General features: G+C 41.0%; 1 protein-coding gene across 1 annotated transcript in view; it reads left to right on the top strand.

Moving 5' to 3' along the window:
• The window catches only part of Dcaf12 (DDB1 and CUL4 associated factor 12), a 38,300-nt gene that overhangs the window by 16,690 nt on the left and 8,302 nt on the right, over positions 1-13,308 (top strand). Inside the window, exons 3-6 of the mRNA XM_010619214.3 lie at positions 4,793-4,999; positions 6,344-6,404; positions 10,373-10,566; positions 11,877-11,942. Of these exons, the coding sequence (XP_010617516.1) occupies positions 4,793-4,999; positions 6,344-6,404; positions 10,373-10,566; positions 11,877-11,942 (528 nt within the window). The remainder of the gene's footprint in view (positions 1-4,792; positions 5,000-6,343; positions 6,405-10,372; positions 10,567-11,876; positions 11,943-13,308) is intronic.

Here is a 13,308-nt window from a genome sequence, read left to right as displayed (position 1 = left end):
GTACCAAAAAAAAAAAAAAAAAAAAAAATTCTTACAGAATTCCCAGAAGGGGAATAGCTGGGTCAAATGGAACCTCTAGTTTTAGCTTTTTGAGAAATCTTCACATTGATTTCCACAGTGGTTTCACCAGTCTGCACTCCCACCAACAGTGGAGAAGGGTTTCTTTTTCCCCCACGACCCCTCTAGCATTTGTGTGTGTTTGTGTAAGTACTGCATTTTTCTTTATCCATTCACTGTTTTTTGTTTTGTTTTGTTTCCCCCTCCAGGATTTGTTATTGATTGATTTCTTGATAGCAGCCATTCTTTCTGCTGTGAAATGGAATCTCAGAGTTGTTTTAATTTGCATCTCTCAAATGACCAGTGATGTTAAACATTTTTTCATATATTTTATTGCTGTTTCTACTTCATCTGAGAAGTATCTATTCACTTCAAATGCCCATTTTTGGATTGGGTCTTTAAATTTATGGGATCTGATTTTTGTTTATTTGTTTTGTTCTTTTTAGACCTTTGTCTAAGGAACAGCTGGCAAACATTTTTTCCCCCACACTGTGGGTTGTCTCTTCATTCTGTTGGTGGTTTCTCTTGCTGTGCAAAAGTTTTTTTTTTTATTTTATTGTTTTTGAGACAGGGTCTCGCTATGTAGTTCAGGCTGACTTTGAAGTCACTGTGTAGCCCAGGTTGGCCTCACGACAGTCCTGCTTCATTGTCCTGAGTGCTGGGATGACAGGCCTATGCCACCACACCAGGCCTAAACCACCATCCCCACCCCCCACCCTGCACCCCTGCTCTCCTCCCCCACCAGGGATGGAACGCAAGACCTTGTGTTTGGGAGGCAGGCAACTGAACTACTGAGCTAAATCCCCAGCCCCCTAAAAGTTTTTTAATAAGATGAGGTCTCAGTTGTTGATTCTTTGTAGTATTTCCCATGTGATTTGGGTTTTGTTCATGAAGTCTTTGCCTATATCTATGTCCTCACACATTCTACTTTGTCTTCCAGCAAATTTAGTGTTTTTTAGTATATGTGCTGCCGAAGTGAGCACATAGTGTTTTTGTTTTAATATTTAGATCTTTGATGCATTTAGGTTTTAGGTTACTACATGGTGAAAAATAAGAGGTCTAGTTTCAATCTTAGGCATATGGAAAGCCAGTTTGTCCAGTACCATTTATTTATTATTTATTTATTTTAGTATCTGGGATTGAACTCAGGACCTTGTGCTTGTGAGGCAGGTGGAACCACTGAGCTAAATCCCTGGCCCAAGTCCAGTACCATTTATTAAAGAGGCTTTTGTTCTTCTTTTAAGGTTTTAAGGAGCCTTCAGGTTCCAGCATCTTTCTAGGTTGTAGGACCCAGTTTACATTGAGTCTTACTGCGCTGCCATGTTTTTCTCTAGATCATTGCTCAAATATCAGTGTGCCTAGGAAACTTCAGTGTGCCGAAGCTAGATTCTAATTTCTGGGGCAGGTTGAGATCTGTATTTCTTACAAAGCGTTCTCCCCACACCCCAAAATGAGGTCCTGCTGTGTTGCCTAGGCTGGCCCTCACACCATGGGCTCAAGTGACCCTCTCACCTCACCTTCCTACCTAGTAGTTGGGACTATTGTCACATACCACTGCAACTAGATTCATGGGTCTTTTTTCAGCAAGGGTCTCGACTGATGGTTGTTAAACTTAGGACATCATCTGATACATCTAGAGATTTTATTTTTTTTCCTGGTACTGGGAATTGAAGTCAGAACCTTGTTCTTGCCAGGCAGGTGCAGCAACTTTGAGCTAAATCCCTGGCCCAATATCTGGAGAGTCTTTTAAAAAAAAATGTGTGTGTGTGTGTGTGTGTGTATGTGTACACACACTAGCCCAGGCTGTCCCTGAACTTACACAGATCATCCTGTCTCAGCCTTCTGAGTGCTGGAATTACATGCATGTGCCACCATGTGCTTAAACTCAGAATTTTTTTTGGGGGGGGGTACCAGGGATCAAACTCGAGACCTTGCTCTTCTGAGGCAGGGGGCAGAACCATTGAGCTAAATCCCCAGCCTCTAACTCAAAAATTTTTAATGGAGTTTTGTTTAGGTTCTAGGGATTGTTTTGGCTTTATAGATGTTTTTTGTTTCTTTGTTTTAAAGAAAATTCCCCAGTCTTATTTTGTTTGATTTTTGTATTCTCTTTCATTACAGGGCCTCATGCATGCTTGGCAAGCACTTTACTACTAAGCTGCATTTCCATCCCCCAGGTTATTTTAATAATCAGTTTGATTATTGGTCTAGATTCTAATATATTATGGATGCATTGTCCCACACAATACAGACATGTGAATGGACCATTAATATAGCTTCAGTAAATGTTTTGATTAGGGATCATTTGTTTAAAAGGGTGAGACTGCTTGAGACCAACAAGTTTGAGAACAGCCTGAGAATGAGAACCCATCTGAGAGAGAGAAAGATTTTAATTCATCTTTTTAAACTATACATTTTTTTTCAAACAAGAAACTGAAGTAATTTTTATTAAAATTCCACTTTGAGGAGGAAGAGAGTGGAATTTAAACCTCCATCATGAGAGAATAGAGACAGTGTGTGTCACTATGAATTGAAGAATTATGTAACTACTATCCTGTATTTTTTTGTTTTGTTTTGGTTTTTGAGACAGGGTCTCACTGTGTAGTGAGACTGACCTGGAACTCACTATGTAGTTCAGGCTGATCGCGAACTCACAGCGATCCTCCTGCCTCAGCCTCCCGAGTGCTGGGATTACAGGCATGTGCCACCATGCCCGGCCACTATTACCTATATAGGAAAAAATTTTCAAAATTAATTTTATTGCTACATTTAATACGTACAATATAATGACATTCATTGTTGGAAATTTGTACCTTTACATAATCCATCTTGGTTCTTATTTTTTCCCCATTTCCCCTGCTCCCTTCAATCCCTCCCTCCCTATCTACAAAGACTTTGTGTCCATTATTTTGCATTATTATAACCTCACTTGATCTCACTTTTTAAAATATGTATATAAACTTCCTTATACTCTTAATAGAATTTTGCCGTAATTCTAAAATTTAAGCAAGACATATCCAAGGGTTCATTCTTCAATATTTCCTCCCTTCTTACCACTTCCAGTCATATTATGGTCTCATACTTCCATAAATGTAAAAGTAATACATATGTGGGCCAGGGATGTGGCTTAGTGGCACTGTGCCTGCCTAAGAAGTGCAGGTCCTGAGTTCAATTCTACTACTACTACATATGTTGAAATTCCTAAATGCATTCCTCTGTCCTGGGCTTCTCCTCTGACTTCCAGAAAATCTTCTTGATTTTTTTTTTTTCCTCATTGAGTTTATTGGTACATTTTAGGTATACAGTACAGTTAGATTCATTATTTGGATCTTGTACCTTTACATGACAGGTCTTGGTTCTCATTTTTTCCCCTTGTCCCTGCCCTCCCTTCAATCCCTCCTCCCCTCCCCCTACAAACACTTTATTTCCATTTTTTCATTTTCTCATATTTTTTTCTTTTCCCTTATTACCTTTCCCCTACCCTTCCCACTTTCCCTACTCCTTCAGCCCCTTTCTTCCAAGAAAGGGGCTAAACGATACATTTTAAAAACTTATTTATTTTATAGTACAAGAGATTGAACCCAGGGCCTTCATACTAAGCTACATCTCTAGCCCCTTTATTTTTTATTTTGAGAGAGGGTCTAGCTAAGTCATGTAAGTTACCCATGCTAGACTCAAAATTGTAATCATTCTATCTCAACCTCCCAGATTGCTGGAATGATTGCAGGTTTGTACCACCACACCTGACCCTAGGATATATATTTTATGAAGGCAGAGATTATTTCTCCCTGGTTTATAGTTACATTCTTTCTTTGGGTGGTGATTGGCATCACAAGTATTCTACCACTGAGCTACACCCCCACCCCACTAACAAATGAAGAAAGGTTGAACCACTGAATCACATGAAGAATTTAACAATAGACTCCATTGAGAATGTTCTTTCTCTAAGACTGATCTTTTCCATAAAAATAATCCGTGGGTTGGGCCAGGGATTTAGCTCAGTGGCATCACACCTGCCTTGCAAATGCATGGTCCTGAGTTCAATCCTTGGTACAGAAAAATAATAATTATAATCATAATCATCTGTGGGTTGAATCCTAGAAAGGAAAGGGAATTAGGTTGGTAAGAGGTGGAAGAGAACATTTTAGGTAGAGGAACAGCATGAGCAAAGGTAGGAATGCATAGAACAAAATGGTGATAGATATTTTCTGGAATCTTTTCAGAAAACCTAGGCATGTTTAATAGTGGCTGTGAGGTGTCCTGGGAATAGTGTTTTGCATACAAGTTTTTCTACATGTGAGGAATAAATATAAAATATGCCCATTTGTGTTGGTCTGGTTCTTTGTGTCCATAGCCTATTACAAGGCTTGTCTGAAGCTTTCTGTGCTTTTTAAGCAGAATTTAGTAACTCGTAATCTGTATGTATGTAGGATGGTAAACATATCTCTAGCATTATGTTTATTATTTTCAAATTTCATTGGACTAATAGCCCTGACCATGCCTTTACTAATTCCCAGGGTATAGCATGTAGTACACTTCAAATGTTTGATGGAGGACTGGAGGTAATAGCTCTGTGGTAGGGCACTTGCCTAACATGTATGAGACCTGAGTTCATCCCCAGAACTGCAGGAAATTAAAGGGGGGGGGTGTTTGATAATCAAACAAATGATATTTATACCCAGCATCATCCACATTAAGTAAAAACTGTGTTCAGCTTCTGTATCCTTTTCTCTTACAGCTATTTGTAGTGGATGTCGAGACAAGCCAGATCACAAAGATCCCCATTCTGAAGGACCGGGAGCCTGGAGGTGTGACCCAGCAGGGCTGTGGCATCCATGCTATTGAGCTGAATCCCTCTAGAACACTGTTAGCCACAGGAGGAGACAATCCCAACAGTCTTGCCATCTATCGACTGCCTACACTGGATCCTGTGTGTGTGGGAGATGTAAGTTTACTCATTAGTTATAGTTGGAGGTAACTTTACTTTTAAACAGGAACTATTAGGTAACATGTATCTTTTGTCTACCTGGGTGGGAATAGTTCCCTCTAGAGTTCTGTTGATTCTAGGAACCTGATGGTGAGGTATAGGGTGATGATGCAGAGGGATTAGACTTCATCTGGCATAAGAAATATTTTGGCAGAAGAGCCTATGTTTCATGAAGGTACAAGCAGCACGTCTTGGGGGCCAAAAGCAATGGGTTTCTGTTTGAATCTGCAGTGTTCACATATCTCCCACTGTAAAGTCAGAGAGCAACTTTATTAAATCATCCATTGAGTACCTGTGGAGTCTTCTTTATTCAGGCATTGTTTTAGACCCTAGTGGACACAGAGTGAATGAAATAGTTAAAGCCCCTTACTCTTGTGAAGCCTACATTGTGATGAAATGTGACACATCAACCACATGAACCAATAACTATTTTCCAGTTATATGTCGGTGCAGTATGTGCTATGGAGGAGAATAACATCAAGACACAGAATAGAGAAGATAGGGGATATTATATTAGAGAAAGCCTCATTGAAAAGGTGATATTTGAGCAGGGACACTTAAGGAAGAGGTACAAGCTTTGTATATGTTCCAGACAGGAAGTAGGAAACTTAGATAAGATATCTAGAGGTAGACAGTAAGAGCTCTTCATTCAAGGGATATGTTTGTTACCTGCAGTAGTACCTATTTCTTTCCAGCTTTGACCGTTAAGAAGGATTATGAGGGGCTGGGGATTTAGCTCATTGGTTCCACTGCCTGCCTTGCAAGTGCAAAGTCCCGAGTTCAATCCCCAGTACCAAAAAAAAAAAAAAAAAATGGATTATGAGGCTGGGTACTGTGGCACATTCCACCTGCTCAGGAGACAAATTCAAGGCCTATGCTGGCAATTTAACAAAACTCTTAAAACAAAACAAAACATAAACTAAGATTACACCTGTAATTCCAGCACCCTGAGAGACTGAGGGAAAGGGATCATGAGTTCAAGGCCAGTGTGGGCAGTTTAGTAACTTACTGAGAACCCTGTCTCAAATTTTTAAAAAAATTTTAAAGACCCAGGAACATAGCTCTATATGACAGCCCTGGGTTTCAATATCTAGTACCACCAAAAAAAAAAAAAGAAAAAAGGTAAAGATTGTGAGTTGAAATCAAGCCCTATTGGTTGACATCACCAGCTACCACAGTTGTAATTTTTTCAAAAAGATATTTTCAGTCATATCTGAATCTTTTTCAAGAGCATTCATTACAATCCTATTTCACTGTTTATTTTTTGTTTCCCTCCCTGTACCTGTCATTCTTCCCTTCAAGGATGGACACAAGGACTGGATCTTTTCCATTGCATGGATCAGCGATACTATGGCAGTGTCTGGTAAAGTTATCTTTTTTAGGGACCTTTTGGTGTGGCAAGGACATACGGCTGGAGTTTGAGAAGCAGCAGTAGTATTTTAGGAAATAAAAATGGTAGACAGAAACAGCAGGAACCCAGAGCTCTTGTTTCCACTATTTGCTTTTCCTCTGTTGCCATGTAACTGGATAAATCGATTCCCTTATATCTTAACTTATCTGTAAAGTGGAGATGTTAGCAAATCCATCTATTATTCATTCTCGTTTCAAAAAGCATGTATGATAGTATGTTGTGGCAATATCATGTTGTGGATAGACATGTTTTTGTTTGGCTTCATTGAGGTTATGGTGGTGAAAATGTTTTGGAAATGTTGATGTCATCTCCAGAGTATTAGAAGCAATTATCTGTCAACTGCCCAACACTAAATTTGATAGAAGCTGCATAGGACTTGGGGGGATTTCTTTTCCAGCGATTAGAAGAGTCGGAGGGTGATAAATGCATGTAGAAAAATTAACCTACAGAATCAAATGCTTTCTGACTACCCACAGCAGCCTAGAATGTTGGCTCAGAATGCTAACTAGCTTTGCTTGATACCCATAGATAAAAATACAGTCCCCCTCATTTCAGATTCCCAAGAGAAATAATCAGTGGTTACCAAAGTGAGTACTTTACATATGTTATTTCATGTAACCCTAAGAATGATACTAGCAGGTTTGTACTGTTAGACTCGTATCATAGATGAGAACTTTTGTTGTTTTTTGAGTCAGGGTCTTGCTATGTAGTTCAGGCTGTCCTTGAACTCTCTGTGTAGTCCAGGCTGTCTTTGAATTCCCAGTGCTCCTCTTAACCCAGTCTCCCAATGGCTGGCGTTACAGGCATGGGTCATCATCTGGGTGGATTCTTTGTCATTTGATCTCCCAGTGGAATGAGAGCTGTTTTTAAGATACAAGCTGCGTCGTGTCATACTTGTGGGATACTCTCATATGAGGGTAACTTCAATAAATTTGGTTCATGGGAGCTATGACTTAGGTTTGTTTTGAGAAACTCCCATCTCTTCTTTCAGAAATTCTGGCAGTATCTTATGTTCTTGGACTGATGGCTCCCATATCTGCATTTCCTGAACTGTATAGAACAGTTTAAAACAGCTGTGGCTCAAGCTTGCAGTCCTTCTGCCTCAGCCTCCCAGAATGTAGGAATTACAGGCATGTGCCACCACACCCAGTTTACTCTTGTTTTTTTGAGACAGGATCTCACTGTGTCAGTATGGTGAACCTTTTAAAACTGTCAATGATAATAAACTGCCAACTCTGGTACCTGTGCCCTAGATTTGCTGCCACTGCGCTGTGTATTCCAGGCTGGCCTCAGACACACAATTCTCTTGCCTTAGCCTTCTGAGTGGTAGTACTATAGGCATGAGCTGCCGTATCCAGCTAGTATTAGTTACTCAATAGGGTGGCGGTGCTGAAAATTAAATGCAGGGCCTTTGCCCTGAGCTATGTCCTCAGCTCTTTTTAAGAATTTTTTTAAGGCCAGGGATTTGTCTCAGTGATGCTGCTGCCTACCTTACAATGCAAGGTCCTGAGTTCAATCCCTGGTACCAAAAACAAATTTTTAAAAAAAATTTTGACATAGGAAAGTGGTGGGAAACCTGTGGCCCATGTGTCACAATGGTCTATTTGTTATCACTGAAAGCTCTAAAAGGTTTGCCATCACTGATGCAGAGCCTCACTAAGTTACCCAGGCTGGGCATGAACTTGTGATCGTGCTGCTAGGATTATAGCTGTGTACCACCATGCTCTGCTTATTTGTTACTCTTTTTTTTGAGACAGGGTCTCACTATGTAGTTGAGACTGCCCTGGAACTCACTGTGTAGCCCAGGCTGGTGTCAAATTCACAGCGATCCTCCTGCCTCAGCCTTCCAAGTGCTGGGATTACAGGCGTGCGCCATCATGCCTGGCTTTGTTACTCAGGCTAAATATGAGTATCATCCCATGAACATTTTGTGCCTCAAAATCAGAATGTTAAGGGGCCAGGGATTTAGCGCAGTGGTGCCACACCTGCCTCACAAATGCAAGGTGCTGTTCAATCCCCAATACAAAAAAAAAATCAGAATGTTCAGAATTCTCATCTCCCTCCCAAGGCTTGTCCCTCTCTGCCACTGAGATGTATTGGCTCATGCTCCCATCTTCCAGCTAGGTCCGCAGTAGAGAACTGAAACTCATCTTAGAGGTAGGAGATACAGGTCAATGGTAGAACACTTCCTAGTGTTCATGAGGCCCTGGGTTCAATTCCTTACTCTGCCAAAAAACAAAAAAATTAACACTTAGGCTCTTCAGCCTCCTAAAATTGCCAAACTCTGGTGATAACTATTTTCTAAAATATCTCTTAAATCCATCAATTTCTTTTCTACCTTCTCAAGTGCTTATCATCTATCTCTTAAATTGTACCAGTATCCTTTTATATTTTCTCTTTGCTTTTACACCACTGAGCTACATCCCTGGCATGTTTTGTTTTGTATTTTGAGACAAGGTCATGCTATGTAGTCCAGGACAGTTTTGAACTCACTTCGTACTCAGCATCCTCCTGCTTCAGCCTCTCAAATGGGATTATAGAAATATACCACCACGTCTGCTTTGGAAAAAGTACATGGTTTTTGCTTACCATGGTAATCCCAGCTACTTGGGAGACTGAGGCAAGAGGATTCACAAGTTTGAGGCCAGCTAGACAAGGTCCTGTCTCAAAAAAGGAATGTAGCTCAGTGATGGAGCAGTTGCTTAGCCTGAATGAGACCCTCACATCCATCCCTAGTACTAAAAACAAAAAATAGTTTGTTTTCAGCACTGGGTATTCAATCTAGAGGTTTCATGCCACTTAAACTGCATCCTCGGCCATTTTTTATTTTGAGCCAAGGTCTTGCTAAATTGCCCAGGCTGGGTTTAAGATTGCAGTTCTTCTGCTACAGCCTGCCAGGATGCTGGGATTAGAGACATGTACTACTGTAAAGAGATTGTAATCTCTGTATCCATGGAAAGCTTTAAGGAACCCCATGGATTTCCTGAAATATGGTGATTTACTAGAGGCTGGGTATGTAGATCAGAGGTAAAACCCTTGCCCAATGTGCTTGAGGCCCTGGGTTAGATTCCCAGCATCATGAAAAGGAGGGGTGGTGAGAGCAGGTGAGAGGAGAGAAGAAGGAGGATGTGGGGAGAGGGGGGCAAAGGAGAGAAGGATGAGGGTGTATTTTTCTAGAGAAAGAGCTTTGTAATAATCTTAAATCTCTTAAACCCAAAGATTAAAAAACTTTTGGCCGGGGATTTAGCTCAGTGGTTCTGCCACCTGACGTGAAAGCGCAAGGTCCTGAGTTCAATTCCCTGGACAAAAAGAAAATCTTGTAAGTACCAGTTGGGCTTCCTTGTGCATGCCTGTAATCCCAGCACTCTAGCAGGCTGAGGCAGGAGGATTTCAAAGTTCCCACCTGGGGGAACTTTGCAATTTAGCCAGGTCCTGTCTCAGAATAAAAACTGGGAGGGGCTGGGGATTTAGCTCAGTACCTGCCTGCCTTGTAAGCACAAGGTCTGGAGTTGGATTCCCAGTACCAAAAAAAAAAAAATCATCCTGGAAAATAACTGGGCTTTATCATCCTGAGTTAAATTTTCTTAAAAAAATCCCACTAGTCATGTTAAACTGCTGAAAAGTTATATTGTAATTCCTAGACCTTAGTTGAATCATCTTAAATAACTATTTAAATTACTCCTGCCAGATGGTGTTGTAACTCACTGGTAAAGCCACCTGCCTGGCATTTGTAAATCCCTTGATTTCTGCCCCAACACCATCCCCCCAAAATGTATAAAATGCCTACTTCTCTGTCACATGGCCAAGCCACAGTACTGATAAGGAAAATGCCAAGAACTAAAGAAAGTCCATGTTTGCTTCTGTGGAAGTGTCCCATGGAGATGTGAATATATTTGATATCTGTGGTCTCTGCTCTGCAGGCTCGCGTGATGGTTCTATGGGACTCTGGGAGGTGACAGACGATGTGTTGACCAAAAGTGATGCAAGGCACAATGTGTCACGGGTCCCTATGTATGCTCACATTGCTCACAAGGCCTTAAAGGACATCCCCAAGGAGGACACAAACCCTGACAACTGCAAGGTCCGGGCTTTAGCCTTCAATAACAAGAACAAGGTATGAATACCTAAAAAGTACCAATAAACTCAATGTGGAAAAAAAAAAAAACAAGGTATGAAGTCACAGAGGAATCTGTGAAGCCTGTTCTCTTAGTGTATGTCTCAGGAGATGAATCCCATTTTCCCTCCCCATGTCAGTGCTTTCTGTATAGCTTGCTTCTGTATCCACAGAACACCTGTTAAAGGCTGAGGGATGCTAGTGCAAAATAATGAGACTGTGAGACCCACCTTGGGATTGTCCTCTGCGGTATTTCTCTAGGTGGGCCATTTTTGTGGGTCAACCTCATAGTTTCCCCAGGGCCACCCTGATTTGACTGTGCTTCATTTGCACATGTCTGCAGTGGCTCTGTGGTTTTTCATACTTGCCTTTAAAAGCAATCATTTTTTTTCTCAGTTCCTATTCCTCTTCACTACCTCCTTTCCCTTCACACTGTCGCCATTGCCTTACCTAATAATTGTGTCAGATCTCCTGACAACAGTGTTTTGAATGTAAAAATGTAGACCCAGGACTGGGGATTTAAATTGCTCAGTGGCTGGGTTGGGGATTTAGCTCAGTGGTGCCACCACCTGCCTCACAAATGCAAGGTCTCTATTTCAGCCCCTGGTACCAAAAAAAACAACAAAAACCTGAAATGCTCAGTTCAAAGCTACCCTCAAGTACATAGACCCTGTCTCAAAAAAAAAAAAAAAAAAAAAAAAAAAAAGAGAGAGAGAGAAATTTAACCTTTAGCCAGAAATACAGATGGGGATAGGCTAAGAAAACTTCCCTTCAGCTGTGACATGGTTCAGATTTTACAGAAGCCTTTTACCTCTTCTGGTTCTGGATCTACATTTTTTTTTTTGTATCAGGACCTTGAACTGTTAGCTTTGAACTCATTATGTACTGTGTAGCCCAGGCTGACCTGGAACTCACAGCAAAATTCTTGCCTCAGCCTCCCAAGTGCTGGGACTACAGGGGTATGTGACCACACCTGGCCTAATTTTTCTCTTCTAGATTAAACCTTTTACTTAATAGCTCTCACCATGAGATTTAGGCAGCTGTCCTTCACTTGTATGCTGTTCTTCAACAATCCAAAAGGATGTTGGGAATGATGGCATAGTGAGGTCTTTTTGAACATGGGTACCTGGTTATTACTATAGCTCAGACTTCCTTCTTGCAGTTTAATATACTGTGGTCCATAAGCTGATAATTATGGGCAGTCCTGTGGATATCATCATGACATAGAAGTAAAGGAGAGGACCCTTGCTTTCTGTTATATTTTAGTTGCTACAGATTGACCTATGACTTGTTTTTTGTTGCTCTTACAGGAATTGGGAGCAGTGTCTCTGGATGGCTACTTTCATCTCTGGAAGGCTGAAAACACATTGTCTAAGGTATGAACATGGCTTAATACTTTAACCTAATGATTTTTGTTTTGTTTTGTTTTGTTTTTGAGACAGGGTCTCACTATGTAGTTGAGACTGACCTGGAACTTACTATGTAGTCCAGACTGATCTCCAACTCACAGCGATCCTCCTGCCTCAGCCTCCCAAGTGCTGGGATTATAGGCATGTGCCACCACACCCAGCTCTTTAACCTAATGATTTACTTTATGGTTAAAATACTCTTAATTCCCAGGGCTGAAGTACAGCTCACTGGTGGAATGCTTGGCTAGGATGTGGAAGGTACTGGGTTTGGTCCCCATCACTGCAAAATAATAATAATGATTTTCCTTGAGCCTTTTGATTATAGTCTAAAACACCCAGTCTCCAGGGGTCCAGGCATGTTGTGGCAAAGTACATGAAATCAGTCTGGCATGCCTCTCTTGAAGGAAAGTCTTTTTAAAGAGATTGGCGGAGCTAGGCACAGTGGCACATGCCTGTAATCTCATCACTTGGGAGCATTTTGAGTGCCACCTGAACAAGTTAGCGAGACCTTGTCTTAAAAATAATTTTTCCACCGCCTGCCTTGCAAGCACAAGGTCCGGAGTTTAATCCCCAGTACCAAAATAATAATAATAATAATTTGTAAAATAGACTGGGAAGCACTGAAGATATAGCTCAGCAGCACCATTCCTGTCTGACAAGCACAGGGTCCTGAGTTTGATCCCAGCACTGAAAAAATAATAATAAAATAATAAAGATAAAAGCATGAAAAGCCACACACAGTGGTACACATCTGTAATCCCAGCATATGGGAGGCTGAGGCAGGAGGATTGCCTTGAGTTCCAGGCCAGCCTGGGCTACATACTGAGTTCAAGGCTAGCCTGAACAATATAGCAAGACTCTGTCTCCAAAAATAATAGCAAAAAATAAAAATAAAAAGCCGAAAGCTGGGTGTGGTGGCACACACCTATAATCCCAGCAGTTGGGCGGCTGAGGCAGAAGGATCACCACAAGTTCAAGACTAGCCTGGGGTACATAGTGAGTTCAAAATCAGCTTGAACTACGTAGCAAAACCCTATGTCAAAAACCACAAAAAACAAAGCCTGGGCTACATAGTGAATTCCAGGTCATTCTCAACTACATAGTGAGACCCTGTCTCAAAAAAACAAAACAAACAAAACCACAAAAACAAAAAGGCATGGTAAGGTGGCTGAGTATGTAGCTCAGTGTGTAGGCCCTGGATTCAATCCCTTATACCACACACACATATGGCAACCAAAAAAAGACAGGAAAGGGTTAGTCTGAGAGACTACTTTAAACTAGCAGTCCTCTAGTCCACAATGAATTTAAATGTTTGTTTATAGATTATTGGGTT

Source organism: Fukomys damarensis, unplaced genomic scaffold (genome assembly GCF_012274545.1).
Source record: "Fukomys damarensis isolate Sample0158 unplaced genomic scaffold, DMR_v1.0_HiC HiC_scaffold_36, whole genome shotgun sequence".
NCBI classification, from domain to species: Eukaryota; Metazoa; Chordata; class Mammalia; order Rodentia; family Bathyergidae; genus Fukomys; species Fukomys damarensis.
This window is presented reverse-complemented; position numbering and strand designations above follow the sequence as displayed.